Source organism: Leptonotus elevatus, chromosome 14 (genome assembly GCF_054856555.1).
Source record: "Leptonotus elevatus isolate MCC_2025b chromosome 14, RoL_Lele_1.0, whole genome shotgun sequence".
NCBI classification, from domain to species: domain Eukaryota; kingdom Metazoa; phylum Chordata; class Actinopteri; order Syngnathiformes; family Syngnathidae; genus Leptonotus; species Leptonotus elevatus.
Genome location: NC_141252.1, coordinates 1,000,760 through 1,027,315, shown reverse-complemented (window position 1 = coordinate 1,027,315; position 26,556 = coordinate 1,000,760). Strand labels below are relative to the sequence as shown.

General features: G+C 40.7%; 1 protein-coding gene across 1 annotated transcript; it reads left to right on the top strand.

Annotated features, from left to right (window-relative positions):
• The first annotated feature begins 165 nt into the window (after window positions 1–165).
• Window positions 166–26,556, top strand: zfyve26 (zinc finger, FYVE domain containing 26). The gene is made up of 41 exons (XM_086095366.1): window positions 166–291; window positions 1,090–1,375; window positions 1,453–1,528; window positions 2,142–2,228; window positions 2,314–2,442; window positions 3,410–3,743; window positions 3,813–3,937; window positions 4,969–5,133; window positions 5,248–5,336; window positions 5,811–5,959; window positions 6,040–6,234; window positions 7,607–8,137; window positions 8,344–8,468; window positions 8,544–8,784; window positions 10,015–10,278; window positions 10,560–10,682; window positions 10,750–10,923; window positions 11,762–12,001; window positions 12,073–12,178; window positions 13,257–14,080; window positions 14,230–14,432; window positions 14,497–14,601; window positions 14,686–14,808; window positions 15,889–16,306; window positions 16,417–16,518; window positions 16,626–16,801; window positions 17,477–17,613; window positions 18,075–18,103; window positions 18,246–18,382; window positions 18,542–18,762; window positions 18,959–19,106; window positions 20,119–20,328; window positions 20,510–20,704; window positions 21,757–21,954; window positions 22,185–22,265; window positions 22,344–22,474; window positions 22,599–22,734; window positions 22,865–22,924; window positions 23,698–23,880; window positions 23,954–24,004; window positions 24,700–26,556. Exons 2-41 carry the CDS (start codon window positions 1,170–1,172, stop codon window positions 24,925–24,927), a joined length of 7,455 nt encoding a protein of 2,484 aa, XP_085951492.1. The 5' UTR covers window positions 166–291; window positions 1,090–1,169; the 3' UTR covers window positions 24,928–26,556.

Below are 26,556 nucleotides of genomic sequence, written 5' to 3'. Positions count from 1 at the left end.
TGAACATAAATAATAATATACGGACTGAAATAAATATTTCTCTTTTAACCATTATGAAAAATACACTTATTTCGTACATGTTCCAAAAGATTTATTTTCGATGGTGGTACTCGAAGGCAGCACCTAGGCTCGCCTCTGACCAACCAGCTGGCTGCAGCGCAGTCAGGTGATCTGCTCACGTGACCCATCCACTGACAGGCGCTGAAGTAGCTGAACTCATCAGGGCGACAAGAGCTAAGATAAGGGAAACAACCTCCCCAAATTATTTGGTTAAACTACACAAAGACATGAGTAAGTCATTGCATTAATATTATTTGCCTTCTAACTGTGCTGTTAGCGTAATGTTGTCCTTGGTACGAGAGTTTACTTTAACTTTGAACTGGTCGACAACGATTATGCTTATGCTAAAGCTAACTTGACGTTTGGGCATCAGTCAGGGAACCAGTGTAAAAGCTGTAAAAGCTCAATACATTTGATTGAACAGTAGATTCAGCGATTAAAGTTGTTTTTGTGGAAATTTTAACTCCAAGTATAGTGTTTATTTGCAAAAAAAAAAACATCGTAAGGTACTAACAAACTGAAGAACGATCAAGCATGCCACTGCAGTCAAACCTTAACTGAACTCCAACTTTATTTATAACGCACTTTTAAACAACCACTGCTGCATATAAAGTGCTGTACATGGAATATAAATCATTCAAGCAGTAAAGACAAGTGAAACAAAATAACAAAATAAAATAAACATTGTAAGTAGGTAAGTATATGAGTACTAATATTATTACATTAATAACAAGAAGTAGGTGTGAATAAGTAAACAAAATAATTCTTGATATCTAAATATTTATTCCACTGCAGTAGCTTTATTCTTGTTCTATTAGAACTGGTTGCTAGTATGCGGGCTCCCAAGCGTCGTACTTGAAAGAATCACTGAATTAAGTGTTCTTAATTTTGGTCATTATATTATTGTATGGAAAGCTAAGTATATTTCGAGATGGAATTTGCTTTAAAAGGTTTGGAAAGAATATGCAAAACATCTATGATCTATCCAGTCAAATTGTTTTTACTAAGTGAGTGTCGTGTTTATTTCAGGTCAAAAAGGTGCCAGTGTCCAACTTGGTCTTCGGAAAAGCTGACCTCTCTTAACCCCTTCCCCGCCTTGCTAATCCAAAATGGAGCCAGCGGCCACACACCCCTTCGGTTGCGAGGCCGAAACCTCACTGCGGGACCTCTTTGATTACTTCAAGCGGTGCCTGAGGCGCGGCGAGTGGGAGGTGGCTAGCGCCTGCGTGCCGCAGCTGGTTGCATCCGCAGGGGGCATCTCTGAAAAAGTGCAGGAGATTATCAAAGCGGCCGTCCGCCATCCTTATCGTTTCAAGTGAGTCAAAGCGGCACGTTGTGTTGATGTTTTCATGCATTCTTTGGGGTTTATTGAACGACAAGGCGTGTTTCTAGATGGGAGTCGGTGGGCAGTCCACACAAGCTGGCTTGGTTTTGGCTGCAGGTTTTGGAGCAACGTACTGAAGAGCGGGTAACTAACAGAACGGCTGACATATACACTTTTGGAATGTTTTTTGAGTGACATTTAGTTAACTAGTTTAATGAATTCTTGCCTATTAAGACAACATTTTTCAATGACTTTCTGTAATTTGTTTAATGCACTCAACCCAAATACTTTTTGTTTTGGCCTCAATGATATACAAGCTAATCAATAATAATTATTGAAAAGGAGGGAGAGTCTTTGTTTACTCAACTTGCCTGTGTGTGACCAAAACATAAAAAAAAAGAAGCTGTTTTTCTTTTTAAAAATCCAATTTATGGTGGTTATAAAAAGTGCACACACCCCTGTTCAAATGCCCCAATAAAATGTCTGGAAAAAAATGAAACTTTTCATTGAAAAAAAACTATACTATATTTTATGTTCACTATAGCTTGAAAAGTAAAATATTTTTCATGTAACAGATCTGAATACGGTAATGGTCATACCAAATATGACTTATTTGTCAGAAAATCCCAACCCCCTTATTTTGAAGAAAAAAATTATTGGGATAAGTATTGCCCAAAAAAAAAAAAGTATGTTCACTGAATTGACGACTATGGTCATGTCACATGATTGTGCATTCTGATTTAATCCTCCATGACAGATCTCTCCCAGTGTCAGAAGCGAGTTAGAGTTCTTGCTGCTGCTGGAACATCTGTGGTCCGAGGGTATCGAGGAGGATCTTCTCCAGGTTACACTCTTACTTTGCCTTATGAAGTTCTTCATATTCTCTTTGGATGCGTCGGTGTGTTCATCTTCTGACTATGTTTCAGCAGCAGGTGCATGAAGCGTTCGCAGGCACTAAACTTTCAACTTCAACGCATGCGGCCGTGGAGCGTTGTCTGCATAAGCTACTGGAGAAGAAAAGGCCTCGACTCGCTCAGACGCTCACGTATTTCTTGCAGGTAACGCAATTTGTGTAAAACCAGAAAAAAAAATCTTAGAATGGATGAATTAGTAAGATAAAACTTTTATCTCGGAAACAGAGGCCTTTATTCATGTATGATTGGGATGATGGTCTGCAGTATAATTTTTCAACACAATAGTGGGATTTTTTTTAATACGACTTTTTACTAAAAATATACTACTTTTTATCGTCAGAAAAAAATTCTCAAATAAATAGTTTTTACCCAGAAGAAACAAAATAAGTATTTAAAAGAAGTAAAATAATCTATTAATATATTGACATAAAGTCAGTTAGATGTTTTTTTCCCCCTCAAAATATTAGGGCAGCTTTTTTTTTGAAAAAGTATTATTGTGCACCTAAAAATCGTTGCTTTTTATCTTGAAAAATAATATTAAAAATTTTCATTTTTTTTTTCATTTGTAAAAAAAAAAATTACACAAAATATTACTAAATTGTTCATGCATGATTATATATTTTTTCATAATATTGAGTAGTCTGTTTCTAGAAAAAAATACATAAAATGTTTTCTCTAAGAAAATATAGCTTTTTTTCCCAAAAATCTTTTTTTCTTCCAAAATACATTTTTATCTTGTAAATGAGAAAATTTTAAATGTTCTTTTTTGTAAAAAATAAATAAATAATAATAATAATTTGACTTGATTTCGCATATGTTTAGGATTAACTGAAATGGTGAAAGTAGTTTAGTGCTTTATGTCTGTTTATGGCCCGTTTTCAGCATTTATCTTCAAACATTTAGAATGTGTTTAGAAACAAATCTGACTTCACTTTGTAGGTTCCTTATCAGAATAAAATGTGACAGTTTAAAAAAAAACATTACTTTTTATCTCGAAAAATAAAATGTTTTATCTAAAAAAATGCTACTTTCTGTCATTTTTATGGAAAAAATATCTTTAAAAAAAACTTCAATTTACGCTTTTTGTTGTGCTCATCTTCTTTATCTTCAGTCAAGCATGGACGACGCATCCCTGCAGCATGTATTCATCCTCCACCTGCTGGGCAAACTGGGGAAGCCTGAGACGAATCCCGAGCGGCAAGACGAGTGGATGGAGGACATCTACTGCGTGTTGGCTGCGATGCCATGGAGTCCAGATGGAAGTAGCGGCCAGTTGGGGGCGCTGTGCGAGACGCTGTGGGCATCCAGAGGCGGACCCCTCAAGGAGGAGCGGATCCTGAGCTCGCTGCTTCGGCCGCGGTGCGACACGCTCGTTTCGGCCTATTGCTCGTCCGCGCTGAGGCTGCAGCGGGATCGTCTGCTGCGGAGCGCGCCTGACACGCAAGGTGCTGCCAACTCGTCAGTCATATGTCAAGAGTTTTGTAAGCTAACAGCGTTTTGTTTGCCATCTGAAGCTCACCTGCCCGAATCGGAGAAGCTGGCCCTCAGCCTGTGTTGCCATGACGATCGTCCGTCCGCGTGGAAGATGATCTACTTTGAGTGCCTCAGCAGCGGGAAGCACTTCCTGGAGCAGGTCTTGGTAGGTGATCGTAGGGCTTGATAAAAAAATTTTTTTTTTATAAAAAATCATTTTAACCATATAAAGAATTGACAGCTTTGTTTAAAAATTAGAGCTGTCAAATGATTAACTGTTTTAATCAAATTAATCGCATCTTAGAATTTTGATTAATCATGATTAAAATTTAAAAAAACAAGCAAGTAAATGTTTCCCTAAAGTTTTCTACTGTAAACAAGCAAAGTTTTCTAAAATTTCAACATAATTTCTTAATTTTATAATTATTTTTTAATATATATTTTTTAAATAAAACGTGTAGGGCATTTCCAGTGTCAGCATAATTTTTATAATGTGGAAATTTAAACAAACCCATAAATGAAAAGTTCCCTGTATCTCACTGAGCGAGAAATGCATGCGAATGGAGCTCATTTGTTTTTTTTGTCAGGGTATGTAAAATGTTTCAAAAGATCTTTGCAGACAGTGAAAATTTGTCTAAAGATCCTCAAAATGTCTTTGCGAGTAAAAGAAAGTAAAAACTGTCTGTGAACATCTTACAAACCCTGATGGAAACCCTAAATTTGCTATACGTTCACAAGCATTCACCCGCTCAGTGAGATAATAGCTTTATCGGCCTTCACATTCATAAAAAGTCCGTTGCCGATAATCGGTCCCCGGCTGATAATCGGTCTACTGATAGCCCGTGTAGTCAACTTTGATGTTACAGTTTGTCTGTATTACCAAACATTTATTGTTGTATGTTAATGCCAAAAGGTGACCTTAGCAAAGTGCTTCTCAATGAGTTTTTGTTACGTACCCACCAGGAAGAAGAACATAACTCTCCGCCACTGTGATAAATGGTATCATTTGTCTATAAAATTGTTGTCAGTAGACCTCTGCAGAGGAGCTAATACTCTTTGCGCACTCTTTGACAATGAGCGCGCCACTGCCACCTACTGTAGCGGATGTGCAATTACAAACAGATTCTCCTATCAGAGTAAAACAAAGCAAAATGAAGAATTTTGGGGTTTTTTCTTTCTTTTTTTCTGTTGATGTAGGTGACGGCGCTGGACTTGATCAAACACGAGGCGTTTTCTCAGCTGAAAGACATGTTGCAGTCGGAGTTCCAGCCTCTGTGTCGCCTGCTGCTGTTGCTGGGATGGACGCATTGTCGTAGTCTGAGCTCAGCTCACATGCTGCTCGACGTCCTCCATCTGCAACAGGTCAGAAGCACGTACAGTTTTAGAAACAATTCGCAATTGTGATAAATGCAAACTTCAAGCACGGTAATTAACGTTGTGTAAATTAATGTGGTTTTTTTTGTTTGTTTTTTTAAGAGGTCAGCTAATGACTCAATCCTGCAGGACTTTGCCAATGTTTTGTCCTCCCAGCTTGGAGTGCTGGAATGGTGTAAAAAAAACAACCCGTAAGTAAAAAAAAATAAGATAAAAAATAATGTTGTTTTTGTTTGTTTGTCTGCTGCTTTTTATTGTATTTTTAATTTTTTTAATTTTATTACTTGTTTAAATACATATATTTCTTGTTTTTCTTTTTTTCTTCAACTTAATAAAAAAAAAAATATATATATATATTTTCTAAAATAATTTTGTGCAATTAATTTTTAACTTATTGTCACAATATCAATAAGAAAAATACCAATGTGCTTGCTTAAAACTATTAAAAAAAAAATCTTTGTGTTCATAGTAATCGGCCAAGTTTGAATCGAGTTAACTGGATTCTTGTTTGTGAATTTGTTGTGCTTTTACCTGATTTCCGAAAGCCACCAAATGTGACTTGGGCAATTATGCTATTAGGCTAACATTCTATTAAATTGTGTTGACCTCATTGTTGACCTGTGCCTGTGTGTGTGCTTCTACTCGTGTTGTGTGGGTGGGTGCAGAAGTGTTCCAACGGAGGCGCTGCTGTGCCAGCTGCACAGTCTGGACAATCACTCGGCCCTCTACATTCTGCACTCTTTGACTCCGTTGGCTCACTTTGAAGAGCGCCACATTCTAGATCTGCTCCAGCAAACGGCAAATTCAACAGCAAGTCAGTGCGCAGCTCTTCTTCGTTACCCTGTCACCTGCATTTGTTCTTTGTGTTACCGCCTTTGGATTTTTGTTCTGCAGGCGACGCTGAGGCCGTCTTGAGTCCTGCGGCGCAGAGAAGCGTCATTCTGTTCCGCGGCTTCTGCGCCATGAAGTACGCCATCTACGCTCTGTGCGTCAACGCACACAAGAGCTCAGGATGCGGCCAGTGTCAAGCCAAGAGGCAAAAAGCGGCTTGGGAGGGGACCGACCCAAGTCTTGCCACCACTTCATCAGGTTTGGGCCATCAATAGTTGAAGGCTTGCTCGCTTGCAGTTGGTTAGCATTTCTTCTATTATTATTAAGTTACTCACATCACATGACTTCAATAGTTAACTCATGCAAATTTGATATCTGTTCTAAATGTGCAATAAAGTATTTTTTTCTAGGTTTTCATACTCTTGTTAACATAAAAGTGGAGAAAACTGTTAAACTAGCAGAAATACGACTGCATCTTTTAGTTATTCATACAGTAATTTCATAATAATTCATAAAATTGAGTTAAAATGAAAAAGATGTCCTGTACTGTAAAAAATCGAGTGTGGTATTGATTTATGTTAAGGTCATTTTTCTGCCACTAGATGGCATAGTAGCATTTGTAAGACATTGGTGATAGCTCAGTGCATTTTTCTTTAATTAAATTTTTAACATGAACTTGTGAAATTCTGCACTTTTTTCAAATTGTAAAATACAACATGATCCCAGTCTCCATAAATATATGCATTTTTAGTAAATTTCTTACTGCGTGTCTGCTCGTTGCGACTGGAATGCCCCCAGTACAGGCTTTCCAAGTATGGGGCGGCCATTAATCGCCTGTTAAAAAAATGTGTGGTGTTAAATGAACTTTAAATTAACTCAAAATTAACGCACTAATTTTGGCGCTCCATTATTAATGAAATAATATAAAATAAAATAATAAATAAATGACTAAAAGTGAAAATAAAAATGGATATAAAAATATATAATTTGAAAATTTAATAAAAAAAATAAATATCAATGGAAATAAAAACAACAACAACAAAAAAATATATATATACATAAATAAATATATTTGTATTTTATTTTAGAATTATATATTTTTTTATATCTGTTTTTATTTTCACTTTTAGTGATTTTTTTCATTTTTTTTGGGGGGGGGGGGCAGTTTTGGTCCATACTGCCAGGTCGAAATGTTATTCAAATGAAGGGGCGATCCTAAGCGTGTCTTGGGTTGGACTCCGCCATTGCAAACTGCCTTTCATTGGTCAAGTGAGCGGCTTGGCGAAGAAGGAAGTCTCGCCGGCTTGCATTGGAGAGCTCCAGCAATGGACGACTATCTTGACTATCTTGCAAGTTGTGGTGAGTGGTGACAGTGGACAAGATAGTCGTCCATTGCTGGAGCTCTCCAATGCAAGCCGGCGAGACTTCCATCTTCGCCATTTGTTTTTATTTAATTTTCAAATTATATTTTTTTATATCCGTTTTTATTTTCACTATTAGTCATTTATTTATTTATTTTACATTTTGGCAGTTTTGGTCCTCCATAAATAACGATGTAAATAACACATTTCCTCTCACTTGGAATAAATGCATATTAATGGATTACATTTTTCCCTTATTCCCCTTTTAGATTGCCAGTCACTGTTCCAGCACTACCTGTCTGAGTGCCAGCTGTACTTGGAGGCCATGCCCGCCATGTTCCGTCTGGAGCTGCTAGAGAACATCTTCTCACTGCTCTTCCTCTCCAGCGCCGACTTTTCTGCACAAAGCCCCAAAGATGTGACCATAACGAACCCGGCGTCGTCTTCATCATCGGAGCTGCTCGAAACTCAAACCGAGGAGGACCGCGCGAGTGTCCCTCTCTCGGACCCGGATCTGGCCCACTTGGTCCGCGGCTGCGAGGGCTTCCTGGCGGACGTGGCGGCCATGGAGGGTTTCCTGAAGCTGCTCAAAGAGGGCTTGGAGGGAATGTGTGTGGTGGGTGAGCAGGAGGGGCAGGAGACGGGGCGAGCGCTGCCCAGGGAGGCGGAGGTGGCGGAGAGCGTGGGCTGTTCTGTGGCGGCTGGGACCTTCGGCGCCCGCCTGCAGAGGTTGTCCAAGCGCACGGCCGAGGCACAGTGGAGGCTGCAGATCATCACTAGCAATCAGGAGGGCAGAAACGGTCAGATGCTAAAATTATTTTTCTAGTCTGCATTTCAATAAGCAATATCAGCTTTATTAGAGATCAATGTTTTTGGTCTTATAGTTCAGGCTTTGTAAACATGGGAACTGCACTTTATAACTAAGAGATAAAATATACATACAGACGTACAATAGTTTGAAACCAAAGTTTTTCTTTGACATTGTTGCACATTCATTTGTTTTCAGAGGTGAGGGGAGATTATGCGGACACGGCGTCCGGTCCCAGCTGGCTGATCCCCGCCATGTTGTCTCCTCCGGAATCTCTGCTCATGTCCTGCATCCGGCGCGGCAACTTCATGGAGGCCCATCAGGTTACTATGGCAACAAGCACTGTTGAAAACACCCGAATTGGTCCTTCCTTCAACCATTCGATAAATGTCCCACAGGTGTCTCTGGTTTTCGACCTGGAGGCGTCGGCCGCCAGTGGCGAGCTGGCCTTCATGGAGCGCTACAAGGAAGTGTTGGTGGAGCTGAGCCGAGTGGAGCAGAAGATGGAGAGCCAGTCCGTGTCATCGTCCTCTTCGTCTTCTGAGGGCTTGGGCTCCTCGGCGGCCGGGACGGCGCGCAGCCGTCTGGGCAGCAGCGGACGCTCCACCCTCCAAGCCATCGGAAGCGCTGCGGCGGCAGGTGAGATGTTTAGGTGAACCTAAGGAGGTGGATCATCGGATGATGTGGATATCGTGAATCTCGAGATTAGAATTGGAACCTGAACAACATTCAAGTTCATTTTGGTATTGGCTTACTTTTAGACTGTTTTAGTCAGTTTTGGTAAGTTTTACTTTCATTTAGTTTTAGTTTGTTCCAGACATTCGCGAAGGGACAGAAAATGGAAGGTTAGATACTTCTGGTTTAAGTTAGCTATTGTTAGTTATTTTGTTTGTTTTAGTTGGGCTTTATTTTTTTGTTTACTTTGGCTTAATTTGAGTTAGTTTCAGTCAAAATTTGTTTTAGTTTAGTTTGTTTTGCTTGGACTTTGTTTGACTTGGCTTTCATTTTGTTAGTTTTAAAAAAAAATTTTTTTACTTTTGTTAATTGATCTCTTTTACTTTGTTTTAGCTTGACTTAGTTTTATTTATTCTTCGTGTTGGTTAGTGTTAGCCAGAGCTAGTTTTAGTTATAAATTGCAGTTAATGAGTTAATTGTTGTTTTTTGTTAGTATTATTTTTTGGTTAGTTTTAGTTTAGTATGATTGTTTTTTGTTTTGGTTAGCTTTTATAATATTTAATAAGATGTAATAGTTAAATTAAATAGGTAATTCATTTGAGTAATTTTTTTTTTTTTTTGGGGTGGGGTAGTTTTAGTTAGTTATAGTATGTTTTTGTTATTGTGGTTAGTTCTGTTAATTATGTGTGTGTGTTTAAAAAGGTTTATAATTGTCTATATATTCCTCAAGAAAAGCAATGCTTTTATATTGATGCTTTCCGCCAAATTCTCAAAAGTTTCTTAGCACAAAGACATCAATAAAGCGATATGTTTTAAATTGGAGCTTTAGTCTGAAGTAAAAAAAATAGTGACTACTATTTTTTTTTTTGAGACTAATGGAGGATAGGTAGAAAAAACACAGAATAGGTAAATCTGCGAATGGCAAATATACTGGGCAACACTGTAGTTAGTTAGTTGGTTTTAGTTATTTAGTTTGAGTCAGTCAACATGTGTCATATAACGGATGGATGGATGTACCTAATGTTGTGGCCACCGAGTGCATCTCGAAATGGTTAAAGCAGCATTACTATGCCATCTTAACGGCTAAAAGTTAGAAGCTAACTTGTTACTACCCTCAATGTGTTCTTCTTTCCCGTTCAGCTTAATATTCAAGTATTGACTTATTTATATGTTTGGTCTTGGCCTCCCCTGCAGGCGTGGCATTTTACTCCATCTCCGACATAGCCGATCGCCTCCTCAGCAAACCTTCCCACCCTCTCCCGACGCTGCACGAGGGCTACTGGACCAGCAGGTGTTCGTCGGAGCCATCCGGGCTGGTGGGCAGGCTACTGGAGGATCTCAGCCCGCCCGCCATGGCCGCCTTTGACCTTGCGTGCTGCCACTGTCAGCTCTGGAAGACGTCTCGGCAGCTGCTGGACACGGCCGAGCGTCGCCTTGGCAGCAGCCTGGAGGCTCGTGGTACGCAAGCCACTACAGTTTGGTAGAGCCCTCTAGAATTAAAAAAAAAAATACAAATCAATCAACCTCCAAAGCCTGTTTCACTTCGCAACAACCGCACTTAAAAATGTGAGATTAGGTTGTCTTGTTTATCATGAATATATCCACCAAAAACTCAAAAAATCCACGGCCCGTACCGTATTTTAGAGTCTTTTAGGGTGATGTCAAATGTCCAGACATTTCTTTTTTTTGTCACCGTGTGTGGGCGAAACATTATCGTGATCAACATCTGCTTTCCCCAGGCGTGCAAATGGACCCCAGAGATCCTCGTCCCGAGAACATCAGTGGATTTCCTCTGATTTTACAGGAGATCAGCAAGATTCTGAACCATCCCGCAACTAGTAAGAGCTCGGTCAAGATGTCGGGTGAGTCGACGGTGTCGCAAGGCTACTTTCTGCCAAAAATTGCTGTTGATAGTGACCGTGTTTTTAGAGGGTGCTGCGGGGGAGGAGCAGGTGCTGGCCAGCCCGTTTGGCTGCTGCATCCAGGAAGTACTGCTGTGCTGCCACCCAACACTGAGTGAAGAGTGCATCTCCTCCCGACTTGCTCTGATGCAATGTTTAGAGAGCACCCTGCATGTCCTCAGCTCTGCCACCAATGTAGCGGGTCAGTATGGTAATGATACTTATGAAAATGGGCTTGAAAAGCGCTATACAAAATACATTTATTATCATCATTATTATTATGATGAACTAATTTGCTCCCAAAAACGTATGAATACGTTTTATTTTAAATATTGCCAGTGTTTTTTTATGCTAGAGCATACAGAAGACTTTAAATGCAGCCTCTGAACTGAAGAGAACGGCCATCAGATGGTAGCAGAGTATAAGAGATCAACCAGGGCCATGTTGCAAAAAGCTGTTTTTCTCACAGTTTTGTGAATAATGAAGAAACCTAGCTATATTCTAATGCTAATTGCTGCAAAGTGGAAACAGATAGAAATATCATTTTTTTTTCTGATGAAAGAAGAGACTAATCTTTCTTTTGGTAGATTCCATGTTTTTATAGCAGTAGAACACAATATTCTGTGGGCCTTGCAAAATCAGTCAAAATCCAGTAAACCAGTCGGGAGCGAAGGGGGTTACTTCAGTGAAAATGGCTGGAAGTAAATTAGTTAAATACTTGAGGCCTGTCTAGAAGGGGTTTGTAATGATGAAAAGATGGCAGCAAAACACTTAAAACAGAATGATATTTCGTTTTGATTTTGAAGATGTTTTCCAAATTTTAAGTAGCAATACTAAAGCTCGATTTGTGCCAAACAGCAGAGTTTGATTTCTTCACTTTTGTGATTTCATCGTCAAAAGTCACAAAGGGTACAGCTAGATTTGTCTACAACCAAACAGCACAATTTAATTCAACGTGATGCCAGCTTGAGCTTGATATCCTGCAGCTCCTTCACTGATGGACACCGAATAGAAAAATAATTGTCAGGTTTTTTTTGCAGAGGGCATCGCAGCATCATCAAGCTCCCTCGTTGCGTTGCTGACGGAGCAGGCCAGCCTGAAGGCACCCGAGCTGAACTCTCACCCGGCGCGCTCCGGCATGAAGCAGCTGCTCTGCTCCCTGGACCAGTTGTGCCCCTTCGAGCCCAACGGAGACCTGGCCAGGCCCGACTTTGTGCGCACGTTCCTGCACTACGTGGACACGCTGGCGGCCGTGCTGGTGCGCAGCCTCGGATCAGAAGGTTTGCGGCTGCTCGAAGGTGATCCAAGAAGAAGCTTTTTTTTTCTTTTTCTTACTCCTTGTTTCTTTCAGACCAGACAAGTGAGGTGAAGCTGGGGAATCCGTTGCTGGTGTTGCTTCAAGCTCCATCGCAGCTTCTCTCTTATCTGTTGTTTGAGCGACAGGTGTCTCCTGACAGGTATTCTTGCTCTCAGCAAGCTTGTTGACTTACTTATATTTATATCTATGAACTTGTTTCTACTTTTGTTTTTATTCTTAATTTAACTCATTCAAACCCAAAAACTTATAAATACGTTTTTTACGAGTACTTTGTCCTTCACGCCCTTATGTTTTTTTATGCTAGAGCATACAGAAGGCTTTGATACGACTTCTAACACGAAGAGATCACTTAAAGCCATGGTAGTTATTACAACAACAAAAACGCCCAGCAGGTGGCAGCAGAGTATAAGAGATCAGCCAGGGCCATGTTGCAACAAGCTTTTTTTCCCACTGTTTTCAACAGATTTGTGAATAGGGATGATACTTAGCTATATTCTAATGCTAATTACTGCAAAATGGAAACAGACACAAATAATACTTTTTATACCCGATGAAAGAAGAGACTCTAATCTTTCTTTTGGTAGGTTCCATGTTTTTGTAGCAATAGAACAGAATGTTTTGCGGACCTAGAAAAATCAGTCAAAATCCAGTAGAACAGCTGGGAGCAAAGGGAGTTGCTTCAGTGAAAATGGCTGGGAGTTGATGAGTTAATATTGATTTTTTTACATTTGTTATGTGATACAGTTTTAATTATATATGAAATATATATGTATATTTAAATTATATTTACAAGTCTTGGCATAAACCATATATAAGCATGCTGACAAAAAATATATTTTTTTCTCAGTCATTTGCAGTTATTCAAAAAAAAAAAATTGAATGTATTTATTAAATTTTTTCCGGTATAAGTGTATATATATTTCCCAATTATTTCTTAGTTTTTAACATTTATTTTAATTTTTTTAAGTATGTATTTTATCTATTGTATTTCTTTGTAATAATTTATTTTATGTGGTTATGATGTAATTTTGTTTTAAAAATCAAATTTCTTTATTTATTTTCCCTATTTCAAATTATTTTTGCATATTTATAATACGTAACGTATTCTTTTAATATATGTTTTAATTTACTAACTTGCACAAAGCATTGAACTATTATCAACTTAATTTGTCATTATTATAAAGCAACACAAATATGTTGTCTAAATATCTGTCTAGGCTGCTCTCGTTGCTGCGGGAGGCGGGGCTTGGCCTCAGCGTCCAGCAGGTGATCATCCAGCGATGCTGCAAGGTCCTGCATGTGGGGACAACGTTCCCAGACCAGGATCCGGACCAGGATTCCATTCATGCTCAGAAAGACGACCCTGTTTTCAGTGTGTCCGCTTTGACTTTGTTGCTCCAACGCCACGCCGGTGAGCACGCATCCACGCTCGCCATGGCCGAACTTCCATCTGACGCCAGCTCCGAGTCCATCTCTTCGGAGGACGCCTCCACCACCAGCTCCACCTCCTCCGCCAACCTCTCTGCCTCGCCAGCCACCTTCCCCCTATCGTTTCTGCTCACGCCATCCGCCCTGACGTTCCTCAAGTCTCGCTCAGCCTTGACGGCGACTCTGGTGTGTCTGAGTGCGTCCAAAGGCGAGGGCACCCGCTCTCAGCCCACAGGCTGGTCAGGATACTTCCGCAGTGGCCGTAAGGAGGCTCTCCTAGATGGAGAGCAGATTTCCCGTGAGGCCGACATGCTTCTCCAGAACTTTCCCGTGCTCCGGGCGTACCTGGGCATCATGGCGGAACCCGTACTGGGCCCCTCCTTTTCTGACGACGAGGGTCTCGGCGCATGGGTGTGCGGAAAGCCCCTGGTTGGGCTCCTGCTAGCCGGGCCTCGGGAGGAAGCTGCCCGCTGGGTCGCCGCCGACGCCTTCCAGCAGGCTCTGGCTTCCAAGGATGTGGACCGAGCTCTTCGGCTGCTGGAGCTGTACGGGCCTGACTGCGGCCAGCAGGGGGAGCTGAGGGACCGCCTGCTTGCCTGGGCAGCCTTAGAGGGTGAGTTACAGTATTAATTATATTATGTAAGAAATTGTTGAGCAACTGAAAGACTATAGATTTCACCACTTAAGTCAAAAGTTGTTCTTAATTTTTTTGTCCTGGTGAAAATGGATGTTCGGTGGCATGTAACTGTTTATCCCTTGAAGGCAACGAGGAAGGCGTCGGACACCTGTTCCGGGTGCAGGACGCCAACCTGCGTGCCCGCGTGGCCTTGCGGGCCATGGAACGCTGGCCTCTTTCGGCCTGCACGGAGTTTCTGGACTTCTGCCTGGGCAATGACGATGACATGGGGGCCTCACTCAGAGCCGACTTGCTGAGGAAAAAGAAAGAACTGGACATCTACAGACGGGTAATGCAAAATGGCGTCCGGGTCAAAAATGGGGCTCATCAACAACTTCTTTCTGTGATGACAGATGTTAGCCTTACAGCCGCCGTTGCCGTGGGGTACCTGGCAGGAACTGAGAGATGAGTCAAAGGCTAGCTCTGAGTCCATACTGGCCTGGATGCTGGAGGCCAAGGTGTGCGCCATTCACCTTTGAGGAACACGCAATGAAAGACATCAAGAAAAACCACATTTTGCTCAAGAAGTATGTTTTCTGTAGGAGTTTTCACTGTGTGCCCATTGGGCTGAGCTTTACCCCGTGAGTGAGCAGTCGAGACTGCAGCTGCAGACGGAGCATCTGCTGTATCTGCTGGACAAGGAACAGACAGATGAAGCCTTCCAGGTACTGACTTGGTGGTTGGATAGGACAGACAGAGCGAAAAGAAAGCCAGAGAGAAGCAAGAAGAGCAATTAAAAAAGACAATATCTGACCTTGCCGGGATGTTGATTTGAGAGGGTGCAGACCAAGGTTATTTTAGTTCACTGAAAATAACAAAACAAAACTAAAATAAAATAAAAATTTTGTTAACGGAAAAAAAAATGCTTTAAAATTTTTTTACATTTACAAAACTAACTTATAATTATAGTGAAGATGTCTTTGGTAATTAATTTAACACATTAGCCTTTAGGGTTGATTTTAAATGTGTTTTAAGTATACTTATTTCGGCATTAAACGGAATAAGGGCGTTCAGATGACATTGTTACTAGGTGACAATTTTGCGTTTTTGTTTTTTGGCTCGCCTTGCCTGCTTTTTTATTTAATTAAGCGAAAACACAACGCTTGGTAAGAAGTACATTGCTTTTTTATTTTTATTTTACCGTGATATTTATTAAATCTTGCACACCAGTAATACACACATTTTTTTTTTAACAAAAACTAATACTAATACAAACTCAAACTAAACCGTTTAGAAATAACTAACAGAGCTGTCCTAAAAACTAATTAAAACGAACTACATTTCAAAAATAAAACTCAAAACGAAATAAAAACTAACTATAATGAAAACTCCAAAACTATAATAAACTGATGCAGAAGAGAGAACCAACGGCAATAGTGAAGGAGAACAAAAAAATTATTTTATTGATATAACTTGCTTTTCACGAATTAGGAAGAACATATACGTGAGTTTTGTCATATTGCTTATCTGTATGTTTTTTCTAAAGTGCTGTGTGACTATTTGTTATTTGACGAGAAATCCCTCTCATGCTAATTTATGCTAGCTAGTCAATAAGGTTCTCCATTGAGTGCTAACCTTAAGCTGGCGACATACCTAAAACAAAATATTTCACTCTTACAGTAGTAACACCTTCAGCATTTTCCTGTACTTCGTTAAAGGACAGACAGAAAACACAACAATAGCATTAACGACCATCCGTAAAAAAAAAAAAAAGTCCTGATGATGTTCTGTTGTATCCTGATTAGCTTCTTGAAGGACTTTCGTGCGGCCTGGATGTGTGCGAGCGCGCCCTGGACCGCCGCCCCGGCTTGGCCGCTTGCCACTTCTTGGCCGACTACATGACGCTGCACTTCCAGAGGCAGGTGTCCCCGGCGCGCAGACGCCACATCCACACCCTCAATTTGGGCTCCAAGGCGTTGTTGGCTCTGCCGCCGGCCGCCCGCCAGGACTACTTCCCCCTGCTGTCGGAGCCCCTGCTGATGCTGGAGCAGATGCTCATGAACCTGAAGGTAGACTGGGCCGACGCTACGGTACGCACCTTGAGGAACCTGCTTCCTGGCCAGGAAGTGGGCTTCGGGCCGGATGCCGTCGACAAGCTCCTGGCAGAGTACGCCCGCAAAGCCTTGGACTTCACATGCGCGCCTCGAGAGAGGTCAAGATCCGGTCAGTGTTTTTTTTGTCGAAAATATGCACCATCTCCCTCTCGAAACCCATGTCCAAATATAAAATTCACCCCTTAAAGCCAGTTTTATGACCATTTCTTGTTTTTCCAGACTCTGTCATCAGCCTGCAGGACGCCCTAATGCAGTGTTCCGCTCAAGAGAGCAGCGCCTTATCGTCCAGTCGTCTCGATTCGTCAACGCCGTCCTCTACGAGTAAGTCTGCGCTTTTTAACGTTGATTTTGTGACACACTCCAAAAAACGTTGATTTTGTGACACACTCCCTGACTGGCCTAACGATGGATTGGCGTCTCCCCAAAAGGCAGCACGCCCACGCACACCTCCTCGACGAACAGCGGCGACAGAGGCTCAGCGGGCAGGAAGAGGTCGTCACCCGCCAAATTCCAGCCGCCGGAACAGCCCCCGGACCGGAAGGACTGGGTGCCCGACACCAAGCAGCACGTGTGCATGGTATGCCGGCGCGAGAGGTTTACCATGGTGAGTGAGAGGGCTAAACGATCTTGAAATATAATGTAATTGTGATTTTTTTTTTTCAATGTTGATATTGCCGATTATTTTCCCAAAGTATTCTGCCCATGTATTTTTAGAACAAACACAAGCAATAAATTAATCTGTATTACAATAAAAAACAGCAGATGTTTTATACATAAAGGTTTTTCTAGTATATAATAAACTATTAACTCCCAGCTGTTTTACTGTATTTTGACTGATTTACAAAGGCCCACAGAATATTGTGTTCTATTGCTATAAAAACGTAAGTCTCTTCTTTCATTGGGAAAAAAATCCGTTTTGCAGCAATTAGCATTAGAATACAGCTAAGTTTCATCATTATTCACAAATCTGTTTAAAACTGTGGGGTAAAGAGCTTTTTGCAATATGGCCCTGGTTGATCTCTTATACTCTGCTGCCACCTGCTGGACGTTTTTGTGATAACTGCCATTTCTTCAAGCATTCTCTTCAGTTGGAGGCTGCATCAAAGCCTTCTGTATGCTCTAGCATAAAAAAAAATTGAATAAATAAATAAAAAATGTATAAATTTGTCTTTGGGAGCGTGATAATATTTAAAATAGAACATATTTATACGTTTTTGGGAGCAAATGTGTTAATAATTGCAAAATTGAAAAATAATAAACATAGCGTCTTTGTCCTCAGTTCAACCGGCGGCATCACTGTCGGCGTTGCGGCCGCCTGGTGTGTCAAGCTTGCTCGGAGCGCAAGATGGCAGTAGAGGGATGTCCCGGGGAGGAGGTCAGAGTGTGTGACCAGTGTTATGTCTACTTTCACCCAGAGTGAGTATAAGATGATGCTCAGAGCACCTTTTTTTTGTTTGTTTTTTTGTTGAAATGTTGGAAAATGGATGTCAATTAATCAGTGTAGCTGAAGTTTGTGTACGATTGAATCATTCTGAACACAACCACATCTTCAGGTATAAGAGGGTGTGAAAACATTTGCAACCACATTATCTCAATTGTTCAATTTGGCTTCCCCACTTGATAAAGATTTTTTTTTAATTGAGTCCTACAGATTATAATCATACTGTATAAGCAAAAATTTGAAACCATTTCTTTTTGTCTAATTTTAAACAGTATAAATATGAATCGATTTAAAGTTTTATGTTAAAATAAAATGTAATATGTGAATACAATGAAATTAATTTCATACAAAAAAAATCAAACTTTGAAATATGTAACTATAAATATGTATTAGTATTTTATATTCAGTCATACTTGTTTTCTTTGTTCCTCTGCAGTTCTGATGACGAGCTGGAACCAAGTGAAGGTAAATAAAGATAAACTGTCTTCCCTTTGCATTGTTTCTTTTATAATTAAAAGTTCATGCAACTGTTCGACAATTGCACGGAATGTAAAAAATGCGGCGCATTGGCAAGTTTTCACTTGAAGTGCACTCTGCTTCCGTGCAGAGGCGGGCAACTCCCCCCTGACGGAAGACGACCTCGAAGGCCTGCTGCACCTACCTGAGATTGCCCCAAGGCAGATCCGGCTCTCCACAGATCCCGTGGAAAACCAGCAGTTGCGTAACGAGTTCAACTACGAGCAGGTTTGCATCGCAATCACACAGGATAAGTAGAATTTAGACGAAATAATCTCAAATCACAAAATAAATGAATATTCTTTAAAAAAATAAAATAAAATTGTCATGGTGAAAATGTCTCTTCAAGTGCGTTTCCTCAACTAATTGGGAGTTTTATTTGCTAAGGCACCCAGTGCCCACCTGTGCGTGGCCATCTTGTCCCTGCACGGCGACCAAACGGCGTGCGGCCACCAGCTCATCGAGCACTGTCGCTCGCTCTCCTGCAAGCTGACCAACCCGGAGGTGGACGCCTGCCTGTTGACCGACATCATGCGCCAGCTGCTCTTTAGCGCCAAACTCATGTTCGTCAAAGTGGGACGCAATCAGGACCTCGCCTTATGCGACAGGTGAGGCGATTGGTTTGTTTGTCGAAAAGACTGCAAAAAAGATATAAAAAAAACATTATTTCAGTCAGTAGGCTTTTTGTATATTATGATTTTTTTTTTTATTATTGCTCAGGCCGAGATTCAAGCTGTGAAGCTAGAAATGGCAAAAGTACTCACACAGGTTCTTAGTCTTCTCGCCTGTTGGTCGTTTCTGCAGCTACATCAGTAAAGTGGACGTGCTTAAGATCCTGGTGGCGGCTAATTACAAACACATTCCCTCCCTGGACGACATTCTAGAGACGATAGCCGTCACGCGGCTCCGAAACCAACTCTTGGAAGCGGAGTATTACCAGCTGGCAGTGGAGGTGAGCGACTCACTACATCACCACCAAAACTATACTACAAACACCAACATTTGGTACTCTACTCTATTTTATTGTAAAAACTAGAGGTGTCAAAATTAGTGCATTAATTTTAATAATGACCGCCCCTTACTTGGAAAACCTGTACGGTGGGAATTCCAGTCGCAGCAGACACGTCAAAATCTAACAGTAATGAATTTAACAATAATGCATATATTTGTGGAGACTGGGGTCAAGTTGTATTTGACAATTTTAAAAATGTGCAGAATTTAGATTAGATAGCTCTTAATATGAAAAGAAAAATGCACTGAGCTGTTACTAACGTCTTACAAATGCAATTAATTGTGCCATCTCGTGGCAGAAAAATGACAACACATCAATATCACACTTGTTTTTTATATACAGGACATTTTTAATTTTAACTTAATTTTATGAATTATTTTGAAATTATATTACAATTATATTATTGTATCAATGACTAAAAGATGCAGCCATATTTGTATTATTTTAACATTTTTTTCACTTTTATGTTAAGAGTATGAAATTTGAAAAAAATAACATATACAATGATAATAATAATATAATACAATAGAATTTAAAGAAATAAACATTTATTTATTTATTTGTACTTTTATTGAACAAAATCTTTATTTCTTTGTGCCTTTTTAATCTTTCTACATTTTTAGCACATACGCTATCCTTTCATGAGTTGAGGTCCGGAGCTTAGAAATTGTAAAACTTTTTGCTAGTAGTATAGCATTTATCGACTAACAACAATCCTGCCAAATTAGAAATGGGCCCAATAATAACGGAAATAATGCTGTCACTATCGAATCTTTTTCAAATCCAATATCCTATTGATTATTCCATCGAATAATCTCAATCATCTGGTCCTTCCTTCTCAGCGCTTACTTTTTTAGGACACCTTGGTTTGAAAAAATGCATTTACTCCCCCCACCCCCCCCCCTCAAAAAAAAAATCCAATGTACCATTGTATTTTGGGATGTTGTGGAAGGTGTCCACCAAAAGCGGCCTGGACCCCGGCGCCGTGTGGCAAGCGTGGGCCATGGCCTCGTTAAAGGCCGGCAGCCTGACGGCGGCGCGGGAGAAGTTTGCGCGGTGCTTGAAGGCCCCCGTGGACCGCAACCAGATGAACATGGGCCCCGCGCTGCTACAGGAGATCATCAAACACCTGGAGACCACCGTCAGACCTGCCACAAACACGGTACATGCATCTGTTTGTGTATCGTGGTAATTAGCCAATGGGGCTGTTGTAGTTCAGCTCTATGAAGTCTGCCTAGCAACAAGCCTCCATGCCTTTATGCGACTTATCTAACTGTTTTTAATTTTCAATAAACATCCATTGTGACTCTTTTTTTTTATTTTAATTATGTGTTCCCCTGAAGCCTTTGAGCGAGGACATCTTGGCGTCGCTGCATGAGCTGGAGGAGGCCCTCAGCGAGAGGTCGGAGTGCCCGAGGCGCATCCTCCACCAGGAGTGCCTCTACTACCTGAATGCATACGCCACTCACCTGGCGATGGTCAGCTTCCACATGCGCCACGACGCCATGGCGGAGGCACTCTCGTACCTCTTCAACAAGGCCAGCTTCCATTTTGTTGTTACCCTGGCTTGAAAACCCTTACTTAAAACCTTGCTTCGGCTTCAAAGCCTAATTTCAAAATCTAACTTTGACTTTAATTGTAATTTGAAACATGATCCTTTGCTTGAAATGCAGATTTAAAACGCTAGGTTAATCAGGTTTCAACACCCAATTTGAATTCCCATCCTTGACTTGAAACCCTAACCCAGGCCTCAACCACTAATTTGAAACTACACCCTTGGTTTTAAAGCCTGGCCTAAACATGCAAGAAAGCTCATTTGAAACCCTAATTTAAAACCCCAATCTTATCCTGAAACATTCATTTGAAACCATAACCCAGACTTGAAACCCTAGCTTTGACTATAAATCCTAATCCAAGCATGAACTCCAAATTTGAAACCCATTTAACTTGAAACTATATTTCATCAAACTGTAACCTAGATTTCAGCTCCTAATTTGAAAATTCCAATCATTGTTTGAAACTCAAAACCCTAACACCTTTGAACCCATCCATCCAATTTCTTAACCGCTTGTCCTCACAAGGGTCGCGGGGGGCGCTGGAGTCTGTCCCAGTTGGCTTCGGGCAGTAGGCTGGGTACACCATGAACTGGTTGCCAGCCAATCGCTGAACCCCTAATTTGAAACACTAACTTTGACTTAAAACCCTAACTTGAAAAAATAAATTGAAAGCCCATCCAGGTTTGAAACCCCAACCTTGATTTGAAGGCACAACCCAAGCTTTAACCCCTATTTTGAAACTCTGTGATTGTCTTGAAACCCTAACTGGGCTTCAATCACTAATTTGAAACTACAACCTTTGTTGAAAACCCTAACTTGAAATCCGAACCTCGATTTCAACCCCGAATTTTAAATTCACCTTGGCTTTTAACCCTAACCTTAGTTTGAAATCGCAGCGTTGCTTTTAAAACCCTAATCTAAACCCCTAACCTTTGCTTGAAACCTTAACCCAGTCTCGATTAACCATATGCCCCATCTCGAACATGCGTGCGCCGGATTAATCATATTCATCGGTCTCCTTGCCTCCCCATTAGGATGCCCCAGAGGAGGTGTTCCTGGAGGGCGTGCTGCAGCCGGTCCTGGTGCGAGGCCGTCTGGGGATGCTGCAGGACGCCCTGGAGAAGCTGGACCCGGGCTTGGAGGCATGCAGCCGCTACCTGATCGCCTCCTGCCAGTGGCTGCAGCGGCGCGGCTACTTCCACACGCTCTACCAGATCCAGCAGTTCATGACGGTGCGTTCATTGTTGTTTTTCGTCGAGGAAAGCAGCACCGGAGCGCAATAAAGTTTGATTGAAACATTCATTTAAAACGCCAAACCACAACATGAAAGCCTAACTTCAAAACCTAAGCTTGACTTGAAATCCTAAATTAGTCTTGAAATCATCATTTAAAAACCATAACACGAGTTTGAAACCTGAATCTTGGCTTAAAGCCCTAACTTGACACCCTCGTTTGACCCAAGGACCACGTGCGTGCAGCCATGACCTGCATCCGCTTCTTCACTCACGGAGCCACTTCGTACCTGCAGCTGGGTGACCAACAGGTATACACACACACACACACACACACACATACACATAAATAAAAACCGAAACTAATTTCAATAAATTGTGTGTGTCAGTGCTGGTTGGTGCGAGCCAAAGAGCATTTGAGGACATACTTGCAGGAGCAACAATGTCGCAGCCTTGTCAGGAGAAGGTCGTCCCAAGGGGGCTCCTTCCGGAAGACGATGTCCTCAAGTGACGTCTCCAGGTCTGTAACTTTAAAAACTTGCACATTTTGTTACACGTATCTCAATGACAAATGTTCTTGAATGCATGTATTCTTTATCCTCTGCTATAACTCTTTTCTTCTTCGTCTTTCTATTTGCCTTCAGGCACATGAACACCATCGAGCTGCAGCTGGAGGTGACCCGCTTCCTGCACCGTCGCGAGACGCCGCCTGCTGTTGGGTCCGGATCCCCGCCCACCTTATTCGGAGGGAGTGCCATGAAGGTGGAGGTGGCCTGCAAGGTGAGGCGCTCTATTATGGGATCGCCAACACGGCCTTAAAATAAAATGTTTTAATCCTAATTTTGACCGATATTTAAACCAATTCTTGGCGGAGCATTACTCTCTGTGAGTGTTGTTTATGTGTTTGCAGGTGATGCTCGGGGGTAAAAACATCGAGGAAGGTTTCGGCATTGCGTACCGAGTCATACTGGTGAGCACCATAAATGTTTTGAGTTTTTTGTTTGTTTGTTTTTTAGCTTTATTTTAACTTGATTTTTATTTTATTTTTAAGTTCAATTAATTATTTATTTAATTCATTTCTAGAGCAGGTTTATTGTTTTTTTTTTTTTTTATTAGTTATATTTTTTCTAAAATGCTTTGCTTTAATTTGTTTTTGTTTTTAGTTTCTGTATTATTGTTGTTTTGTTTTTAAATATATGGAGTATTTGCAAAGAAAAAAAAGAAAAAAACTTACTAAGTGTTATATAATAAGTTCAAGACTGTTTGATCTTATACTAATACTTTAAAATAAAACCCTGAAAGTACATGTATGAGAAAACAAACCAATTTTTTTGCTATTAGTTCATTTATTGTAGATTTATTAACTAAAATGTTGTTTTTTAACATTTCAAAACGAGAGTGATTTTTCAATATAAATTTTGTTTGTTTTCGTTGTTTTGGTCTGTCTACATGTTTTTTGGAACCATTTTGTTATAGAGTATTTAATGAGTTGCCTATAGCACCGCAACGTAGATGCTAATTGCCATTAGCATTAAGCTAATGAAGCCTTTCATTAGACAGTTGTTTGGCTTTTTTATTTATTTATTATTATTTAAATAAATAAATAAATAAGTTTATTGTGCTCATTGTTGTATTTTTAGTTTGACACTTGTGCATGAATTGTTCACTATTTGGCAGTTAAGTTGTGTCACTCATATCTCAAAGCACCGCTGTGCCACCGACACAAAAGTTGTTTTTGTGCAGGACTTCCAGCTGGAGGCGCAGGCGGTATACGTGCGCGCCGGACAGCGTCTGGTGCGCCACAGGAAATTCGGAGCGGTGCGCCAGCTGCTCAAGTGCATCAGCGAGTCGGGCACGGCCACCAAGAGCGACGGCGACGCGCTGATCCTCAGCTGCGTGGAGGCGGCGGATAAAGGAGCGGCCGACGTAGGACGCAGATTAGGGTGATGGTGGAAAAGATGCCGTGGTGATATTTGTGTTTTGCTTGTGTTTGTGTCAGGCCAAAGAAGTGGAGAGGCTCATTCTGGAGACAAAGAACACGGAAATTAAGGTAGGGCTTTGGTCGTGTGTGCTGTACCATAAATAGCATAAAATTGTAAAAGATATTGCTTTCCTTTGAATCTTTTGTTAATTGTCCGTATGTTACCTTCTGATTGGTTGAAATATTTGTTTATTTTTAGTAGGGGTGTGCCAAAAAATCCATTCTCATAAGAATCGCGATTCTCATTTAGTATGATTCAGAATCGATAAATGTCCCAAAATCGATTTTTTAAAAATTATTTCATACTGTCTTCCCTTTGTTTGTGTGTGCCTTTATTGGGAGCGCTGTTGATGTTGTACCCGATTTGGCCACTTAGGGGCAGTGTGGTTCCACGCGGTCTGATACACGTTTAAGTTGTAGCCACATTAGAGAGTAGAAGGAAAAAGTCACCATCAAGTTATTCCAATAATTTTGCAGTGTGGAGCCGTTCTTTTGAGTGATAAAAGTGCCGCGAGTAGCGCGCTAATTAGCATTACAATTCCTTGAACATCAATAAATTGAAGCAAAAACCATTGTCAATCAAATAATTTTGATTTAAAAGTCGTTCTTAATCGAAAATCGATTCTGAATCGAATCGTGAGACATTCAAAGATTCCCACCCCTAATTTTTAGCCTCGACAGGCTCCCAAAGCATTTTCATGTACCCAATAAATAAATAAAAAATAAATAACCGAAGTAGTAAAAGTAGCTGTCACCCACCTCAGATCGAAGCTTACCTGCTGTGCAACAAGCTGCGGCCGGCCTACCTGCTGGCCGTCAAAATGGAGGCGAGCAGGGCCGGCGCGCTGGTGCAAAAGGTCCTGCGGGCGGCGGAGGGGGCTCAGGACTCTGTGATGCAGAACATCTGCCACCAGTGGCTGCAAGAGCACCACCACCAAGGCAACGGCAAGCAACGAGCCGGACCGGGACGACCCAACAACCAGGCCAGGTAATGGAAACCAATCTAACACGGCTTTGAAGAGTACCGACTGTATTAGCTATAAAAAATTGTTTCATAGCCAACTTTGTGACCACTGTTACGCAACACTGGTGCCTTCTGCGGTGCACTTGAGTCACTGCTGTGACAGAATTATTATCTACCTCAACGAAAAAGGGAAAAAAAAAATACATCTCAACTTGGCTTACAAAACTATTGATACATACAGTTTGTGGACACAAGTATTGGGACACATAAAGGAAGTGTAGCGTGAAGACTTCTTACAAGATCCCCAAAAGTCACTCGGTAGCACAACCGGGAAGTTAGGAGAAAATAAATCTGCAGTTTCACTTAATTGATATGGAATTTGTTGGACATGTTTCTTATTTAAACAAAACAGTCTGAAAGACTAATGCCCGAAATGGAACACGACGACGGCCACTTTGGTTTGAAGCAGCTATTTTGGAGCAACTTGTAGGTCTTGAAAGTTAGGAAAAAAATTGTAATCCCTGAAACACTGAAGCAATCCCCTTCGGTCCCGGCTGCTTTACTGGATTTTGACTGATTTTGCAAGGCCCACAGAATATTGTGTTCTATTGCTATAAAAACATAAGACCTACCAAAAGAAAGATTAGAGTCTCTTCTTTCATCAAGAAAATTTCTGTTTCCGTTTTGCAACAATTAGCATTAGACTATAGCTAAATTCCATCATTATTCACAAGTCTGTTTAGAACTGTAATTAGCTCTTTTTCAACATGGCCCTGGCTGATCTCTTTTGCTCTGCTGCCACCCGCTGGCCGTTTTTGTAATAACTACCATTTGAGAGGCTGCATCAAAGCCTACATAAAAAAAACTTATAAATACGTCTTTAAAATAGAACATATTTATACGTTTTTGGGAGCAAATGAGTTAATGTTTATCCTAATAAGATAAACGAAAAAGTCTCAATAAACAACATCTAAAATTTACCATTAAGTGGTCCATTTTGGTTTGCTTGCTCAAATTCCAGAGCTTGAAATTTAGTTGGTGACTGCTGAATTAATTCATGGATTTATGAAAAGGTGTGTCCCATTACTTTTGTCCATATGGTGATGTAAAGTTTGAAAGTGTTTCTGTGAATTTTTAAGACGCAGAAGGGACACGCTTGAAAATGATGCTGTGGATCAATTTTATTTCCCTAATGTAATTTTTTTTCTCTCTAATGAGAAAATCACGCTTGCATTTGTCTTGCTTTGTGTTCCTTTTATCGTCTCTCGTGTTTTGATCATTTCATATTTCCTTTGCTGACATTGATTTTTATATTACGCCAACAACTGACTCGACAATAATTTCACTTTAAAAGGGATTTTTTTTTCTCTCCCTTGTTGCTGCCTTTTACCCGTGTCAAATAAAAGAAGACACTTTTGAGATGCACCTGAGACATACTTGCACTCTCATCTACTCACTGATGCACTTTATATCGAGTTATTAAAAAATCTGAATCCTCTGTGGATACACTTGTACTGGCTGGTCAAATGACTGCTTTGATGATGATGATGATGATGATGATGCAAGCACATTTTTTTCTAATGTTTTGTTGATTTGCTGGATAATTACGATGAATAATAATAATAATAAATGATGTGTCCCACACTTGTAAAAATCA